The 19,247-nt window shown below is 48.2% G+C and overlaps 1 protein-coding gene across 2 annotated transcripts in view; it reads left to right on the top strand.

Annotated features, from left to right (window-relative positions):
• Positions 1 to 19,247, top strand: part of EYA2 (EYA transcriptional coactivator and phosphatase 2) — a 175,556-nt gene that overhangs the window by 59,958 nt on the left and 96,351 nt on the right. For both annotated transcript variants that reach the window (XM_084775075.1, XM_084775076.1), the window contains exon 2: positions 12,333 to 12,451. In XM_084775075.1, coding sequence (XP_084631201.1) covers positions 12,333 to 12,451 — 119 coding nt within the window. The remainder of the gene's footprint in view (positions 1 to 12,332; positions 12,452 to 19,247) is intronic.

Below are 19,247 nucleotides of genomic sequence, written 5' to 3'. Positions count from 1 at the left end.
CCCTAAGGCCTGGGGATGTGGCTCAGTTGGTAGAATGCTTGTTCTGGGATCCATCCCCAGCACTGAATAAGCCAGGCATAGTGGTACGTATCTGTTAGCCAGCACAAAGGAGTGAAGGTGAGGTCACCCTGGGCTACATGAGATCAGGGTAGGCATGGGGTGCGATGCGGTAAGGGAAACAATTCTTCTCTGAGCTAGGTGAGGCCTGGGTCTCTGTGTGGGGTCACCCACAGCAGGATCCCCGCTCTGGATTGTCACTGTGAGAGCAGGGGCCTTGTAGGTGGAATCTACCATCGCATTCCCTGTACCTGAAGCAGGCCCTGGCTTCCTCTCTGTTGCAGCTCTGGGCATGCCTGCTTCATCCTTTTTTTCTTGCTCAGACCCACCCGGGCGTGACAGCCAGACAGGAGTCTTAATGGAGGTGGCACCTCAAGCCATGTGGATGGTTGCTGCCTCCTAGGGTGGTGGTGGGGGGGGGGGGGAGAGTAGCATCTACTCTTTGTGTGCTTCTGCACACATGTACAGATAGAGGGCCAGGGTTCTCGTACGTGATGCCCAGAGGGGCCGCGCAGGTGATGTTAATCAAGGCAGCGTCTGGGGAGGTGATAAAAGCTGTGACCAGCGCAGCTTGGCACATTTAACAAGCATACAATAAATACTAGTTGGATGGGTGCCTTTATTCACAGAGTTCGTACGTTTATCATGCCACAAATATTTATGAAAACCACTACTAAAACCCCCGTAGGAGATTAGGGGACCAGAAAGGGAACCTTTTACACAGACAAAAACCTCTGCCATTAGACAGCTTAAGGTGTGGTGAGGGCGATGACTGGAAATCAAATACTCACGGCACACATACAAAACATGTAGTGAGTGAGATGGAGGCCCACTCAGGACTGGGGCATCCACAGGATAGCTGAGGCCTTTGGGAAGTGAGCTACCGGGAACGGAGTTGCAGGCAGAGGGGACGGCATGTGCCAAGGCCTTCTTACAAGAGTGAGCTTGAGAGGCCGGACAAGCAGATGCCAGGGTAAGGCTGGTTCAAAAGTTCCTTCCAAGGCAAGAGTAACAGGAAACAATCTGAGGCCGCGCAAGGTCGGCCAAGCGATTCAGATCTGAGCTGTCAGCGATGGCAAGGAGAACTTGCTAGAGGGACGCCAGAGTGGCCCCAGGGAGATGGGTGTAAAGGCCACAGCAGCATTCAGGGCCGGAGAAGCTAGTGGCCGGGGAACTGAGTGGTGGCCACGGAAGTGAACTTGGTAGGAGGACCTGGTGATGGATCGGACTTGCGAGCTGCAGAAGACCGCTTTCTGTGTGAGCACCTGTCCCCACCTCAGGAAGATGGCGTCCAGGCTGTTAGAGATCAGCAGACACTTTTGGAATTGAAATCAAATCGGAGTGAGGCAGCCAGCCAGGCTGGGTTTGGGCCACAGCTGTCTACCCAGAAGCCCGTGACTGCTGTCAACAGGCTTGGATTTCAAGCCCTCAAGTGGATGCGTGGATGCGAAGTGCTGAATCTCCGAAGCCCTCCTGGCCCATCTGTCCTCCCTCCTTCTCCCAGGGAGGGCCCGCTTTGCTCAGCCATGGTAGCCCCCGTGCTAGGAAAGGTGAGTGGACCCACCACCACCCGAGACCCTCCATCTGCTTTTGATCCTTGCCAGCCTTTTGAAGTCACTCCGCCCCCAGCCTCCAGCTGTCAGCTCTGCTCCTGGGCAGCCTTGGCTCCCCCAAAGCGCCTCAATCTCTGGAGACCCTGGTGGTGACAAGGGTAATAAATGGAGCACGGCAGGCGGCGGCAGCCCCTCCCCCAGGAGGCCAAGGGGCGGGGCCTTGGAAAGTCTCTCCTCCATCTAAATCCAGAATGGGTTCTGAAGGTGGGGACAGCAGAGTGGAACTTCGCAAATGAATTCCGCAGGTGTACTTCCTTTCCAGCCTGCCTGTCCTCAGGACAGGCGATTCTCCCCACTCCAAAGGGAGAAGCTGCTCCCCAACCTTTGCAGAAATAGCCTGGAAGGTAAGACATCCCCCAGAGGTTGCCGGCCTCAGCTCCTTTCACTTCGAACTGTGGAAGAAAACAGTGGTTCCCCCCCCCCCCCCGCGACGTGCCCGCAAAGACTGTCCCCCTTCGGTGAACCCCGTTGTGTTTAAGTCCTTGGCTATGGAACACTGGAACACGGGCTGGGTCCTGAGCTACCCTTGGGGACAGTTCAGTCTCTGGCAGGTGCTTTCTCGGACAATCTGCAGAATAACCCGACAGCCTAGAAGCTTCTATTTAGTTCTTCAAGCTTAAAAGGTTCTGATAGATTGTCTCAGATCATATGGCTGATAGAGGGGCTAGCGGAGGCTACTTCCCCTGTAGCAGTTGGCAAATGTGGGTTAGAGGAGAGATTTTATTGTAAGGCGGGACCTGGGTTCAAAGCCTGCCCTATCTTGTTTGCTTGTATGTGTGTGTTTATGTGCACACGTGTGCAGGTGCATGCCGCTGTGTCATACACACACATAGGCCAGAGATGTCTCTCTCTCTCATTCTTCCTCTATCTTTTCCCTTTGAAACAGGGCCTCTCCACGAGCCTGGAACTAAGCTGAAAGCAAATTCCAACAATCCATCCATCTCTGCCTCCCACAGCCCTGGGCTTACCAGCTCACGGGCCCACACCTGGCTCGTTAGGTGGGTGCTGGGGTCTGAACTCGGGTCCTGGTGCTTGCATAGCGAGCTCCCTTACCCACTGAGTCACCCTCTCAGCCTCATAGCTGTACCCACCCTCCTTGCAAGCTGTGGCTCACAGCACCCAGCCTGAAACCAGGCTGAGAATGAATCCTGGTGACCTTACAAAGCGGCCACGGCTCTCTGAGCCTTAGTCTCCTCATCTCTGCCTGCTTCATAGTGTCACACAGGTGACACTAGACAAGAGTCCTTAGCCCCAAAGTGAATACTCTTTTAAGCGCAAGATTTACTTACTTATTTCTATTTTCTGTATTAGGAGAGCATAGCCAAGCTAAGCCCTCTAACCACCTTAAGACACTGAAGAGGTTCGGCCTCCCTCCTTCTCTGCCCCACAAGTCACTAACAAAACCACAGCTCACAAAACACAAAGCTCACTGTGCAGAACCACAGCAGAAGAGGAAGCACTTGCCTAGCAAGCAGGAGTGAGTCATGCGTTGTCACTGCCCAGGCTTGGCTCAGGTCTGAACCTGGGTTTAGTCGCCTATTGGGCCAGGTACTTCCATCCCCGGGGACACTGGAAGTGTTGGAGGAAACAGATCCAGCCGATTGTCCTGGTGTGTGATGGTGCTCATGCTGTATGAGCCGTGACTTGAAGGTTAGGTTTTCCTGACTTTGCAAACTGCCAGAGTTCATGGTGAAGGTCAGCCTCTCTGCCTGCACAGGAGCCTGGAGCTGGAGCGAGCAGCAGGAAAGGTCAGTTGTCAGTCAGTAGGTAGACTCACCGTCTTGTCACCTTGTGAAGGCTAACTAACGTCCCTGCTGCCAAGGCTTGGGTGTCTCCTCACGGGACATCAGGTTTGAATTGCTGCAGTTGTGTTGGAGTTTGGGAGTCTTGCCTTGCCTGGCAGGATATCAGGCCCAGTCAACTGTGCTTATTCCTTTTTAAATTGTTTCTTCTTCTCCTTCCTCTCTTTTAAAAGACATGTGCACTCGTGAGTGCGTGTGTGTATGCCTGTGTGTGTGTGTGTGTGTGTGTGTGTGTGTGTGTGTGTGTATGTGTGTCTGTCTGTCTGTCTGTGTGTGCATGTCTGTGTGCACGTGTATTCTGTCAAGGAGCTTGGGTAAAGCACAGAGGACAGCCTTAGAAGTTGGGGCTCACATCCCTCATTGTTTGAAACAGGCCTCTTGTTCGCTGCTTCCTACTCCAGGCTAGCTGACCCGGGAGCTTATCCTGCCTCTGCGCCCTATAGGAGCAGACATAGGAGCCCTGGGAGAAGAGATGCCAGCTTCATGCGAGCTCTGGGGATCTGAACTCAGGTCCTCATGCTTCTGTGACAGGGTACACTCCCCACTGCGCCTCCACTGACTGCAGCTTCCATCTATTTTTATTGTGTGTTTGAATCTTCGGTCATGGGTTGTCTGTTAGCGGCCTGTGATCAGCTACCCATCTCTTTTCCCCTTTTTGAGTCAGTTCCCGGGACAGGAACTTGGAAAGGACACAATTTAGTTTATTATGCCTTGATGGATGGATTCTTTTGCATGCATATGTTCCCCTAAGTCCATTGCAGTGTTTTTGGTGTTTTGTTTTGGTTTGGTTTTGGTTTTGGGGGGCAGGGTTTGGTTTGGATTGGTTTGGTTTGGTTTTTTTTTTTTCCTGAGACAGGGTTTCTCTGTGTAGCCTTGGCTGTCCTGGACTAGCTTTATTGACCAGGCTGGCCTCGAACTCACAGTGATCCGCCTACCTCTGCTTCCCGAGTGCTAGGATTAAAGGCGTGTGCCGCCACTGCTCAGCTTTATTTTTGTTTTTTGTTTTTTTAAGTTTATCTGGAATTACTCCAGCTTCCCTAATGTTTATATCATGCGCATTTTCCCCAATTATTTTTTTGCTTGGGATTTGCTGTTTCAATGATTTCTCTTGCAACGCTTCCAAATTATCTTGATTTATCTTTAAAAGTGGTCTCATAAGAAGCTTGTCGGTTTCAAAAAAAGATCTGACTTGATAATCTTTATTGTTTTGTTATTTTAACTGGGAGCATATGTCATTTTACTTTATTATTTTATTTATTGGTTTTTCGAGACAGAATTTTTCTGTGTAGCCTTGGCTATCCTGGACTCGCTTTGTAGACCAGGCTGGCCTCAAATTCACAGTGATCTGCCTGCCTCTGCCTCCTGAGTGCTGGGGTTAAAGGTGTGCGCCACCGTGCCCAGCTGGGAGCATATGTCAAAGCACATGTATGGAGGACAGAGGTCAGCTTTGTGGAGTTCTCGCCACCTCTTTTTACATAGGGTTTATTCTGCTCGTGTTTATGCTTATATTTACAAAGAAGGCTTGCATTCCTTTTTATTCTTTAAATGACTACTGTAAAAAAAATCAATGTGGACCCCAGATGGTTTGTCATGTTGATAATTGGCACATGTGCCTTTTCTAGACAGGACAAAGTGTGTCTGTCCTTGGATACTCATACATTTGTCCGTTTATGTTGCTGGGCATCCTTGCTGAATTTTCATACTTCCAGAATAATCTTTTGTACTGCAGGTCTGCTGATGACAAATCAGTGCAATTCTTGTTTCATTTCTATTTGATTTTCATTTGTTTGAGCTGTATGCGTGGTGTGTGTGTGTGTGTGTGTGTGTGTGTGTGTGTGTGTGTGGTGTGAGTGCACCTGCGTATGCACACGGAAAAACAGAGGTTGACCCTAGGTGTCTTCCTCTATAGCCTGGGCTATGTTTGGCCTATGTTTCGGTTGGGGCTGCCCTGGCTGCCTTGCGAGGCCCCTGGGCTCCACCTCACTGCTGCACTTCCATGCTACGGTTGCAGGCACTCTTCTTATGCTTGGCCCTTTGCACAGGAGCTGGAGATTAAACTGAATTCCTCGTGCTTGCACAGTGAGCACTCTACCACCAGCCCCCTTATCTTCATTTTTTAAAAAAGAGTTTTCTTTTATCTCACTGGCAGGGGATTCCACATTGAGATGGATGTAGACTCATTCGTCGGTCTTTACTCCTTTTAGAGGGTATGTTTCAATTATTCTTACCATTCTTTAAATATAACATATCTTTTATCTCCCCTGCTGTGAGGTTTCCCACTCCCTTACACAGCAGGAGTTCAGCTGTGCCCAGCCTACAATGACCTTCTCTGTGTAGACCCTGCAGGGTTTTTGTTTTTTGGTTTTTTTTGGGGGGGGTTTTGTTTTTTGTTTTGTTTTTGTTTTGTTTTTGGTTTTTTGTTTTTGGTTTTTTGTTTTTTACATAACTCCCTGATTCCGTGACCCATGGCATCCTCCATCAGTCCGCGACAGTCTTACATCAGTTTCCCTTAAAATGTCCGTTTTATTTCTTCCTTCCCCCGCGCTTCTGTGGCCCCCGTTACACATATGTTAGATCTTCTACCATGAGTGCTCTTTATTCTGTGCGACTTCGAAAGCTGCACCCCAATCTTCTCCAGCCGTACCCACTGACTGGCCCTCCAGTTCACCCATCTTCTCTCTCACCACGTCTACTCTGTGGCTCACTGGCTTTCCACGGTGTTCTCAATTTTGCTTGCTTTATTTTGCAGTGGTTCTGAAGTTTCCACTTGATTTCTCTTTAGCGTGCTGTGCTATAGTAGCATTTTCCATCTTTAGTCCCTCTCTGGACCTTGCTTTCCCAGTTACTGGGAAACTCTGACCTCTGACTCTCATGGGGTTTGTTTGGGTTTCCATCTTGAGTTCTGGTCCTATGGTCATATCTCCTGGGGGTGTGTGTGTGTGTGTGTGTGTGTGTGTGTGTGTGTGTGTAAAATTTTGGAAACTCTGGGAGATTTCATCTTTTCTTTTGGAAGGCTCTGATGGCAGAAGCAGTCCTTCATCCAATGTGAGATTAAGATGTGACGTGGTGCAACATCTATTTGTCTTGCCCTTACTCCAAATATGACATCTTCGTCGAAGCCTGGCGCATGTGTGTGGCAGGAGCGGTGTATGTGTGGGTGCGTGCCGCTATGTGTACACAGAAGGACTGCGGCTGTCCTGCGCTATCACTCGCCACTGCCTCCCCTTGTGACAAGGTCTTTCACTAAACCTAACGCTGGGCTGGCAGCCAGAAGCCCCTAGAAATCTCTCTGTTTCTGCACACACACACACACACACACACACACACACACACACACACCGGCAATGCTGGGGTTACAGGTGCACATGCAGCCATATCCAGGTTTTCACATGGGTGCTGAAGATTTGAGCTCAGGTCCTCATGGCTTATTTGGGCAACATTGCTGTCTATAAAGCTACCTTCTAAACCCCACAAGCCCCGGGTATTGATTAAGGCTCCTGGTCTTTGAAGGCCAACTGTCTCCTTCGTTTCCGGCTGTGGAACAGTTTCCTGCCCGGATTCTTTGCTGTCCCCTCCCCAGCTTTTCAGCAATTCCCCCGAAAGCGACACCGGCCGTCTCAAGTCGTACTTTGAGTTCTCACGTTTCTAGGATTTCTTCCCCGTGTGTCTGGGCTGCCCTGGTGACATTTGTCTCAACAGCCCAGTGAGACTGAAAAACACTAAGGTGTCCTGTTGCTCCTGCTCGTGACTCAGTAAGTGTCTTAAGAGAACAGACACAGACCTTGCTCTCTGAGATTCTGGGCCCTCAAGCCCTGCCTTCCTCGTCTTTGAATGCCTTAAAACATTCTTCCTAGAGTTTGCTTTTTATTGTGATTGCAAAAGTGAGCTAAAAATTTAAACTATGCTATTATCAACACTCAGCTGACCGCTTTAATGCAAACTAGAAAGTAATGGATTATTTTAATTTTTCTAACGTTAGACAAAAACGTGACTTGGAATGAGAAAGAAACATTCTAGATAATTAATAACTTATGTAGAAAAGGTGAAATTATGAATAGTTTAACATAGAGATGAGTTTTAAATTGGAGTAGAGAAATTATTTTTAAACATAAATAAAAATAATTGGTTAAATGTGTAAGAAAAGTTGTTGTTGTTGTTGTTGTTGTTGTTGTTGTTGTTGTTGTTTTTAATGCCAGAGGGCTGGAGTGATGGCTCAGTAGTTAAAAACATTGGGTGCACTTCCAGAGGACCATATTTGATTCCCAGCACCCACATGTTGGTTTACAACATCTGTTACTCCAATTTCAAGGGATACAACACCCTCTTCTAACCTCTGCAGACACCAAGCACACACAGATATACATGCACGTGACATATCCATACACATAGAATAAAATTTTAAATATACCTTTTTTAATGCCAGAAATAAAGAAAATAATGGAAAATACAGGAAAGCACGTAGAACCGGGATGCAGCCAACGATGGGCCCTCGCCTAGGATGCACAGGGCCTGGCTTCAAGCTCATCACTGACAAAAAAAGAGTTGTCATTTTGAGCTATAAGGGACAGCACATTTCAGGACGCCGAGGCAGGAGGATCAGGGGTCAGCTTCCACTATGAAGAGGTTTCCAGGCTAGCCTAGGCTATATGAGACCCTATCCCAAAGAAAGGGGGCACAAGGGAGATAAAAGAAATTTACAGCATCTGAACAGAATAATAGGCTAATATAAGGTACACAGGCACATTAACAAAAATAAAATAAAATAAAAATAAAACCTAAACAACAACAACAAAAACAAAGAAAAGCCATAGTAATAAAGATGGGCAAAAATCAAGGAAATGAATGCACACTTCTCCGCAAGCCGTGGATCTGCACTCAAATATACCAGCGGCATGAGAAAGAGAGTGGCTGTGAAACAGTGCAGCGTGTGGGTCAGAGCACTGCGCCGTTCCTCGTGTGTTCCTCAGACTGCCCTCACTGTTCGCAGCCAATGCTTCATTTTAGAGGTATCAGGCCATGGCTGCCCAGCTCCAGTTGTGAGCCTGAGGGAGTGTGTTGCAGGAGAAAGCTGCTCGCCTCATCAGGGACAGACACAGAGTGACAGGAGGGCCTGGGAACCAGATGCCTCATCTCAGGGACTGGATCCCCAAGCCGGGGACCAAGCCTTCCACACACCAGCCTTTCCGGAGAATGCGTTATATCAAAACCACAACACAAGTGTTAACAGCAAGCTGTGAAACTGGAAGCCTGGTCGTGGCTGGAGGGAGTCTTTAAAAGCACAGAAATGATTAGGAACAGGCTGTTAACATTTGATCAAGTTCAGTTCACATGGAAATCCTCCCTTGTGTGTGGGCTATATACATACATACGTGTGTGTGTGTGTGTGTGTGTGTGTGTGTGTGTGTGTGTATCCTTATAATACATATATATGTGTGAGAGAGGTATGTATGTGCCCTCTGCAGCAGCAGACTTTGGATCTGTAGTCTGACTGTAGGTGACAGAAATGTACACTGAACCTCCACACATTCCCTTCCTTCTTCAGGGTGCCAGGGAATAACAATTTCTTTAGAAAAAAAAAAAAGATGGGATAAAACCTTGGTCACCAAATGTCTCCTTACTGTCTTTGAGCATGTATGTCTATGTGTATATATATGTGTGTGTGTGTGTATATATATATATATATATATATATATATATATATATATATATATATACTGAGTCAGTAAAGATCTTGGCTGAGAAGCATGAAGACCTGAGTTCGATCCCCAGAACCCACCTTGGCATTGCACAGTCACATCACTAGGAAGGTAGAGCTCCCTGCCAGGCCAGCCTAGGCTAGTTGCCAAAATTCCAGACCATTAGATCCTGTCTCAAACAGAAGGTACTTGAAGAATGACATTCAAGATTCCCTTCTGATGGCCCACTCCAACACACGTACTCAAAGGACATGAATATGCAAATGATAGACAGACAGACAGATAGATGATAGACACACAGACAGATAGATAATGTTGCTTAAATGGATAGTCATATGTTCATTGCAGCATTGTTTGGGATGGGTGAGACATGCCCCCATCAGGGCACAATCCACCCTGCAGGGCTAACGGAAGGAGACACCCAATCCCCCACTTGAGAGCAAGGAGATGAACTCTTATGACTTTGTAGATGGGAACATTAGGACCAATAACTTATTGTCCATGTAAAATCCAAATGCCCATTGATTTGTGTGGGAATCTCTCACCAGTTTAAAAGCTTTATATAAAGCACTTTCAGTCTGGAGGCATGGTCCAGTGGGCAAAGCACCTGCTCTATAGGCATGAGGAACTGCGTTCAAATCTCCAGCACCCACACCAAAAGCTGGACATCCCCAGTGCCTAGGGAAGGAAACCAAAGAATCTGAGGGCTCGTAGAGTCCAGCCAAAACAACCAGCTTTAGGCACAGTGAGAGATACTATCTGGAAAAATTAAGGTAAAAAAGCACATAATAAATTTAGAACAACGGTGTAGCCACAACCTTGCTTGCAGACTAAATCACTGTTGGTAAACTTTTTTCTCCCAGACATTAAATATCTTCAGCTTTGGGGAAGCCATACACCTCCCCTCTTAGAAGAACTCTGCCCAGAGGTAGTAGTGTACCAGTTACCATGGGAACAATGGTGGGTGGTAGCCTGTTACCCTTGGACACTCACATTTCAGTTTTATGCCATATTCACATGTCAGGGAATGCTGCCTTTCTTTTGATTTTTTTTCCTCACTCCTTTAAAAATATGACAACTTGAACTAGGGCAAGGTTCAGTGGTGCAGCCCTGGGTCCACTCTCTAACAGTGTAAAGAACAAAACACAAAAATTGAAAGCTGTTCTCAGCTCACAGGTTGGAGTAGGAGCCAGGCTGGAGTTGGCCTGGTGTAGGGGTCATTTGTTCAGGGAAAGACTCAGGTCAGGTAATGCTGATCCAGCTGTACTTCCTGGGTCCTACTTCCCGGCTTACAGCCCCAGCCCTTCCCTCCTGAGACCGCTGAACTTTATCATTCCTATCCGTAATCTGTCTTTTTTATTTTATTTTGGTCTTAAAATGTTTTATGTGCATTTGTATGTACAGGTGTCCTAGGAGGCCAGAGAGAGTCAGATTCCCGGAACTAACTATTGTCTGAAAGCATCCTGATGTAGGTGGTAGGAACCAAACGTGGGTCCTCACCAAGAGCAGTATGCACCTTCTTTCTCCCTCCCATTGCTGTCTTTTATTCTCAGGCATCTTAGCAGTGCACACTCTTGACTTGTGTGCTCAGGACTTCAGAGACTTTGCATTTCTCACGGGTGCCCTTCTGCCTCTTTGCTGGACCATGTTGTGAGGGCTCCCGCTCAGTTCTTGTTATGGCTGCCTGTGCGATGCTATCTCGGCATGATGTCTGTCCTGGCCCAGTCTCTCGGTACACATAGGTGCTTGGGTGGCCACCTCAAGCTTGTCCCTTCCACACCTCGCCTCCTAACCTGCACCATGGTCTTGTCAGGGAGGCATTTTGATGGTCTTTATCTCTAGACGTACTCAAGTCAGCAAATGTCAGCACTAAGGAGAGTTGAGTCTATGGTGTTGCTGTGTCTGACCTACTCTACTAGACCAACGGAGGCCACCATGTCTTGTGGCCGTGTGTGTCCCATCAGCATAGGGGTAACTGGCTGATGAAATGCTTAGCGAATGTAGCCTCTCCCAGATTAACAGTGGCAATCAGTGGCAAGTATAAATCTCAGCTGCTGAGTGTGGCAACCCCACATGCTATGAGCGTTGGCTGGCAGCCCTGTTTCCCAGCCATAGCAGGCAGGCACTTAGGAGCAACTATGGTAATGGTGCCAATGTGGGATGCTTCTTTTTTTAGGGTGTGTGAGGGTTCGAGACAGAGCTTCTCTGTGTAGAGCTGGCTGTCCTGGAACTCAGTCTGTAGACCAGGCTGGCCTCTGAACTCACAGAGATTTGCCAGCCTCGGCCTCCGGGTGCTGGGATTAAAGGCATGCACCACCACCCGGCCAGTGTGGGAAGTTTCAATGAAAACTTAAGAAACCACATGGTGCCTTGCGTGCTCCCCTACTCCTACCCCCACCCATGTCAAAATCTGCAGCAATTCCAGCTCCAGGGTTTTCTTACTTGGAAGGGGCACTTATGCCGGCCTGTGAGGCCCTACCACACAGAGGCACTCAGGTCCTTGGGATGGAATCCACGGCCTTGAGTGTGTAAGGCAAGCGTCTATCCTGCCCCTTTCTAATCCTCTCTTCATACTGCAACACGATCTCACAGAGTTCCCCAAGCTGGCCTTGAACTTATGACTCTGATACGTCAGCATCCCAAGAGACTGAGATTACAGAGCTGCGGCATCAGGTGCCGCCCTAGAGGCACTCGTGAAATTTCTCTGGCCGCCGTCTGTGCCCTTTTCCGCCTGTTCGAACAACACACTGCCCACTTTTCTGCCATAACCATAGCCAACTCCAAGTGCCCTCCACCAGCCCCCCCCCTAGTCTTTGGAAGTCAAAATGCCGATGCTCCCCTCCACCTGTCACCCCTTCCTCTCTGAGGAAGTCTCCCCAGTTCAAGGGCAAACTAGACCAGAGACCAAAGCAGGGGACTTCTCGTGGGGAAGGAGCACAGGAGGAGTCAGCTTTTTAATGGAGTGGGTTTGCTCCCTAGGGACAAGGACTTCATTTCCACTTTGACAAAAAAGTTTGTGGATTTGTATAATACAGAATCTATTAGAAGGTTGGAAATAGGCGATCAGCTTTTAATATTTACATTTTTTTTAGGCAAAGAAATCTGACTCATTAGCAAACATGCGTAATAGTGAATGATTTACATTTCCCTTTGCCTCCACTCAGGTACAAGGCAATGTTAGAAGTGGTGATCTCACCCAGCCTCGCAGCAAGCAGTGACTTCAGGGAATCCCTGACGTGGAGCGAGGACAGTGCTGCCGTGGGGGCGCTGAGTGACAGAGAAGGTAGGCATCTGCAAAAATTTGGCTGAATGAGCTGAGAGGGCCTCGTTAACTCATGGCAGACTGAGAGACCCATGGTACCATTCCCAGAATCGGTTACTCACATCGATGGTTCTAGAAAGGAACTCGTGCACACATGAAACACTGTCCCACCTATCACTCACGGGACAGGTTATACATGGTCCTGACCTGAGCTACCCTTCTTGATGTCTGCTTCTGAGAAACCCCGGCATAGCTGTGAAGGACAGCAGCCTCAGGCGCATTTCTGGCCCTACCTAAGGCATGATCTGCTGTGTCTCCAGCTCTGTCCCTAGGCTCCCTCTCACCATCACCTCCTCCCAGCAGGAGTCTTGATCACAGGGTTCTGTGGCCCAAGAGGAGAGTTTGTCTGCCCACTGCTTTCAGGTTGGGTTGAAGTCAAGGAAGCAGAAGAAAGTTAAAGCTGTTTAGAAAATTATTGGCAAATGATGCTGTCAGACTAGTTTTCTCTAGAACAATCTGGGCTTTTGTTTGCTCTGCTGGGATTGTCAGCCTTCCTGGTAGAGCTTTGAGGTGAGCACACGGCTTTAAGCTGTCTTGCTGAAGCATTTGGCTTAACCCTTTCCCTGACAGTATGCTCAAGGAAAGTCTGCCAATGGCACCCTCAGCCCCCGGCTTGTCCTCACTCATGGTCTCCGTGTGATGGCAGATCACGGGACAGGAATGCTATAGAACTGTCACCAGTAACCAAAAGGTATGCATGTGTCCAGCGCAAAGCAACCTCACACGAAACTTTAGTGAGAGCAAATCCAAGCTTCCTTGATTACTTATTCTGTCACCAAGACAATGACAATTGCCCTTACATGCCCGTTATGAAGCTAGGCAGCCCTGTTCAAAGTCTCACCACAAAGGTGAGGGCTCTGAGACCAAGACTGGATGATAGAGGGCACCCAACAGTTCTCCTGGCACCCACAAGCATCTGTGAAAACGACCCTTTTGAGAGTTTAAAAGGAATTACCAGCCCTGTTCAAATACCTTCATCTTTTTTTTTCCTTTTCTTTTCTTTTCTTTTCTTTTCTTTTGTTTTTTTTTTTTTTTTCTGGGTAGAGGCCCAGGCCAATTTCCTACTATGTCTCAGAGACAGCTTGGACTGAGTCAGCATGAGAGTATGAACTCTGGGTGTGGCGCATCCGGGTCTGCCTCCTAGCCCAGCCACTGGCCAGCCAGGCAATCTGAGCCTCAGTTTCCTCCACTGTCAACCGGGCTATGATAATGACCCACTCTTTAGAGTGCCACACAGGGATTAAATGAGGTTAAGGTGTGTGGCGAGCTTGGCTCACCCCGGAGGCATGGCAAATGATTAATGTAGACCATTGTCCCTCTCTGAATCAAATAACCACAGGGCTTAGAGGCAGGGTGGGAGGCTGGCCCTGGGCCATGCCTTTGTTTGGTCTTTACGGTACGCTGTGCAAAGATGGGGACTTCATGGAAAAAAATGGAGAGAGTGCACATCAAAATCTGCTTTCCCGAGAGGTGCTGCTGGATGCTTCTTCAGCTACAAGAGGTCCACCTGGCCACCTGGCCACCACAGGTGGGACCAAAGAGGCCGCAGGCCCTTCCTCATCTCTGGTTCCAAGAAATGCTGAAATTAAAACAGATCAGGGTCACTTTGGGGTGCATTCCCAGCCCAGTCCTGTGACTCTGGCTTCCCTCTCCCCTCCTTCTCTATCAGCACCACAGAAAACATTTGGTAGCCATTTTGAGCTGAAGGCCGAGGGTGTGACTCAGTGGTAGAACACCTGCCTCGAAGTGAAGGACCGGAAGCACAGCTCAGCAGTCTAACATTTGCCTAGAGTCCACCAATGACAATGCTTCATCCCTACACATGCATTTAAAATCTCTTCCTAATTAATACGTAGCTCAGTTCCCTGCTTAATTATGGATGAATAAGTGGGTGGGTAAATAAGTATGTGAGTGGGTAGGTGGGTGAATAGGTTGAATACATAGGTGAAGATAGATAGATAGATAGATAGATAGATAGATAGATAGATAGATAGACTGATGGATGGATGGATGGATGGATGGATTGATTGGTGGATGAGTGGGTAGCTAGGTGGTTAGGTAGATGGGTGAGTGGTTATGTGTTTTGAAACATGGATGCAGACAGTGGTGTTGAGAGATGAGCTAATTTCAAGTCAATATTAGCTTTGAAGTAAAGTTTTCTTAACACTCCTGTGCCTGGTTCGTTGCCTTCTAAGGGCCATGTCATTGAGACCAACTCTTGGATTCTGTTCTAGTCTCATCTCTGCTGCTGTGATAAAAAAAAACACTCTGACCAGAACAACTTAGAGGAGAAAAGAGTTTGTTTGGCTTATACACAGTCCACCATTGAGAGACTCCAGAGCAATGGCTCAACACAGGAACTAGAAGCAGAAACCACCAAAGAATGCTGCCCTCTGGCTTGCTCACGAGCTCGTGCTCGGCAGCTTTCTTGTGTTAATATTCCTTTATCACATGAAAATTGGAATGATGATTCATACACCGTAGTTTTCTCATTGCCTATGCTTGTAATTATAACCTAACCAATTATAAAGCAGCCTCCTCTTCAACTCCGTCACCTCGCTGAGCTACGGTGTATATCACAGCCTTTGTGTGCATCAAAGCTCACATGAACTATGAGTTCTGGTTGTAAAAGCTTTGTCCTTGTACCATCTTTCCTGCTTTTGTCCACCAGTTGGACATGTGTGCTATCAGCTAGCTTTCTTATATAACCCAGGACCGCTGGCCTATGGATGGTGATACCCACGGTGGGTTTGCCCCTCCTGCAGCTGTTAATAATCAAGATAATCTCCCATAGACACTCCCATAGACCAGTCTAGCCAATCCCTTGGTGTCAGTGGAGGCTTTTCTCTCAGTTGGCTCCAGGCTGTGCCTCGTTGGAAATTAAAGCTAACTAGGGCACTCTACCCACTTCTCAATTTGACCCACAGACATATCACTTTTAAGCCATAAGCTTTCAAACCCTTGTCCCCAAGACTGCATGTTAATATTATGTTATAAAACATAGGACAGCTTTAAAAACTCCAGTTTTTAAATTCTTCAACACTTTAAAAGTCCAAGGTCTTTTTTTAAAATCCAAGTCTCTTAAACTGTGGCCTTCAACAAAATTTAAAAAACAAAAACAAAAACAAAAACAAGCTGCATACTTCTTTATCCCAAAAGGGAAGATATGATCAATCAGATCAAAGCAAAACTAAAATCCAGCAGTGTGAATCCAAATTATGTAGCTCAGTTATCTGACATCTGGGGATCATTCATAATCTTCTGGACTCCACTGGGCTTGGCTGGCCTCACTTCTCCAGCCTTGCTATTTGTGGCACACATGGTTGGTCTCACAGTCTGGGGTCAGCTCCACTCCACACTTGTTTCTGTCCTTGGTAAACATCCCTCACTCCCGCCATCTCTAATATCCTGGAGGCTCCTGTGGACCTGAGGCTGCACCTTCACCGGTGGCCTCTCCCAGACACTCTTTAGAACTCCAATCCTGCAACACAGTGCCAGGCTCAGCTGCTCTCTGTGATGCTTTAGTCACGTAGCTTCCTTACCTTTAAAACTGGTACCACATGGGAGACCCTCACACATTGTCAAGTCCAGGTGCTACTTAAACATTAGCTTCTGGGTGCAGCCCTGAGGAAACACTTGCTTTGTCCCAAGGAATTTCACCTCAATAGGCTGGCCTTTTATTAACCGCAGCTGATTCTTCAACCCTAGCTGACCAGCAACCACGGGTTCTTGATTCAAAATATCACACGAATGGCACAAAATAAAGACTAGTTCCGAAACCTCCACAACCCACATTTCTCTCTTCGTTCCTGGCATCCAAGCTCCCACAAAACATTCCATTAATCTCAGAGCGCTCCATCATTTTTCCCAGCTTAAATTCCAAAATCCTCCAACAGACTATCCCAAAGGCATAAAACCCTCCAGCTCAGCTGCATCACAGCAACATCTTGGTACTAATCTCTTGTGATAAAACACTCTCACCCAAAACAACTCAGAGGGAGAAAGGGTTTATTTGGTTTACACTTCCAAGTGACAGTCCATCCTTGAGGGAAGTCCGGGCAAGAACTTGAAGCAGAAGCCGTGAAGAAACACTGCTGGGTGACTCACTCTCTGGCTCAGTCCTAGGTGCATGCTAGGCTGACTGTTACACCGCCAGTGGCCATCTGCTTAGGGATGGTGTCACTCACGGTGGGCTGGTTCCTCCTCCTTCAATTAATAATGGCAATGTTCCCCCCATGGACATGCCCACCAGGCAATCCGATCTAGGCAATTCCTGAATCAAGGCTTTTCTCTCAGGCGACCCTAGGTTGTGTCAAGGCAACAGTTAATGCTAACAGACTCTTGCAGGGATAAAGTAGATGACACTTAGGTGAGCCCAGTGCCCCCAGCTTGCAGTAGCCACTTAGCAACCCCATCCTGTCCTTTCTTCATTCCTCCTCAACCAATGGTTGGATCTGAATTATGTCCTGTCTTCTGGAAGGAAGAGGTAAAAGTTCTGGACACCGAGAAGGCAGGCGGAGTGCACCTCTTCTACAACACAGGCACACAGTCCCATCAAGTGTTGCCCTGGGGAGCAGGCGCTCAGCTCTCTGACTTCCCGCCCCCTCTTGCGTCACACTGAGATTCTCAGTTTTACTCTGGCCTGAAGCTGGTGGGCTGGATGCTCACCCAAGAAACCAGACCTACTTTCTGCTCCTTCTATGAGTACCCTGAGCATCCCAGAGGCCCTTGATGCGCCAGATCCCACTGTAGGAACAAGGACACCAACTGCTGGGGACCACTGTGCCTCCACCTCACACACCCTCACCAGGCCGTTTCCGCCCAGTGATCTGCTCAGCGGTCTCTTGCTATGCCTATGGCTACTAATTTTTCTTTACAAGAAAAAGAAAAGCAACAACCTCGAAATAAATCCACTTTAAGAGAATCACTCGAACCAGCTTCAGGAAATTTTTGCTTCTGTGTCACCTTGTTATACTCCTAACATGCGTTAAAATTAACTTGTGATGGTTTCCATAGAGGAGCACGTACTTATGACCCCTTAAATCATACTCTGAGACATAGCCCCCTTTCACCTCTGCCCTGAGCAACAGCACTGTGAGGGTCAAATGAGGTGTTTGTCAAAGTGTCTTCAGGAGAAAAGGCACTGAGGCCCACTTCTGAATTCCAGAGAGTAATGCCAGTCACACACTGGGGCAAGGTAAGAGAGTGTACCTGGGTGACACATACACACCTGCCTCAAGACATCTTGCTGGCATCAGAAGCCAGACTCACTGAAGATCAGTTGAGAGTCAGCCCAGAGGCTCAGTAAGGCTGTGGACCAGTACTGACTGCTTTCCGAATCATCTGCTTGACAACACCCCTGTGAGGATGATAAAGATGTGCAGATGTCAAATGGCCTCTCAGCAGAAAATGGCTGCCAAGGGGGAAGATGGGGACAGGAGCGTGGAAAGATAAAAATAACTGGAGCTGGCGTTTGGTAGCCTGGGCTTCCTCTGCAGGTACAAACTGTTTCTCCGCCCTTCAGATGAGAAAAGTGAGCCTCAAAAAGAATGATGGGCACAGTGCCACACAGTCGGGGTGCACAGAGGCAAGATTTAAAATCAAGCCTAAGCACTTAAGCCCCACCTGCTTTCTCGGGAAAGAACATTAAGGCAGCCGGTTGTGAAATCTGGCTTATAGATTTGGCTCATAGTGAGTGATAAATCCTTACTGAGTGCACAAGTGACTGAACAGAACTGGGTGTGTCCTTACACACACACACACACACACACACACACACACATGCGCGCGCATGCTCACACACACACAGTCACAATCAACACACAGTCACGTAACCGTGTGTCCTCACACAGAGACTTCTCTGTAGTTTCTACATATTTAAACTGGGCCTTGGTCTGGAGAGATGGCTCAGTGGTAAAAGCACACACCACTGTTGCAGGGGACCTGCATGCAAGGTCCAGTTCCCAACACGCAAATCAAGCAGCTCACTACTGCCTGTTACTCCATTTCCACCTCATCTGATGCCCTTTTTTTCCCTCTGCAGCCACTTCACTCGCAGACTAATAGGCACACACGTACACACTCACACACATTTTTAAAGGAAAAAAATGAAGGAAGTGGTGAAACAGGCACCCTGGGTGGGAAGGCCACCCCAAGCTTCACTGACACCATGTCACCTCCTGTGAGACTGTCACAGCATTGCCTGTTTCTCCAGCTGCCACCCTGGGGCTAGCCTCATCCACCATGACCCTTTATCAAGCTACTTCCTGGACATTTGGCTGCAACAACTGCAGAGTGACCATTGATCCACCACACTCTTCTCAGAGATCAGCAGGCCCAGGACAGCAGGAGCACAGCTTGGGGACTGAGGGCTCTGCTCTGAGAGCCTGGCTCCCTTCCTGCTCAACCCAGAATCTCTGACTTTCATGGAGTCCCGTGACAGCCCCAACACCCCCAGACACAAGCCAGCTATCAGGGGAGTCTGTCCTGGCTTAGCCAGGAGGACCATAAGGAGACGAGTCCAGCCCACCTTCTCAATCCCCAGTGTGTCCCTGGATGGCAATTTTAAGTCTGATACAGGAGGAAAGATGCTAAAAAGCTATTTTTCAAAAGCACAGCCTGTCAGAGAAAAAGCACTCTGTGTTCCCGGGTACCCATGTCCCCCCCCCTGCCCCCCAGATCTCTTTCCCTGCCTGGGTGGTGACTAAAAGTGTGAAGAGCAGTAGAGGTGGAAGGCCTGGCTACGTGGGGAGGGAGG

Source organism: Acomys minous (genome assembly GCF_964271855.1).
Source record: "Acomys minous genome assembly, chromosome: 3".
NCBI lineage: Eukaryota > Metazoa > Chordata > Mammalia > Rodentia > Muridae > Acomys > Acomys minous.
This window is presented reverse-complemented; position numbering and strand designations above follow the sequence as displayed.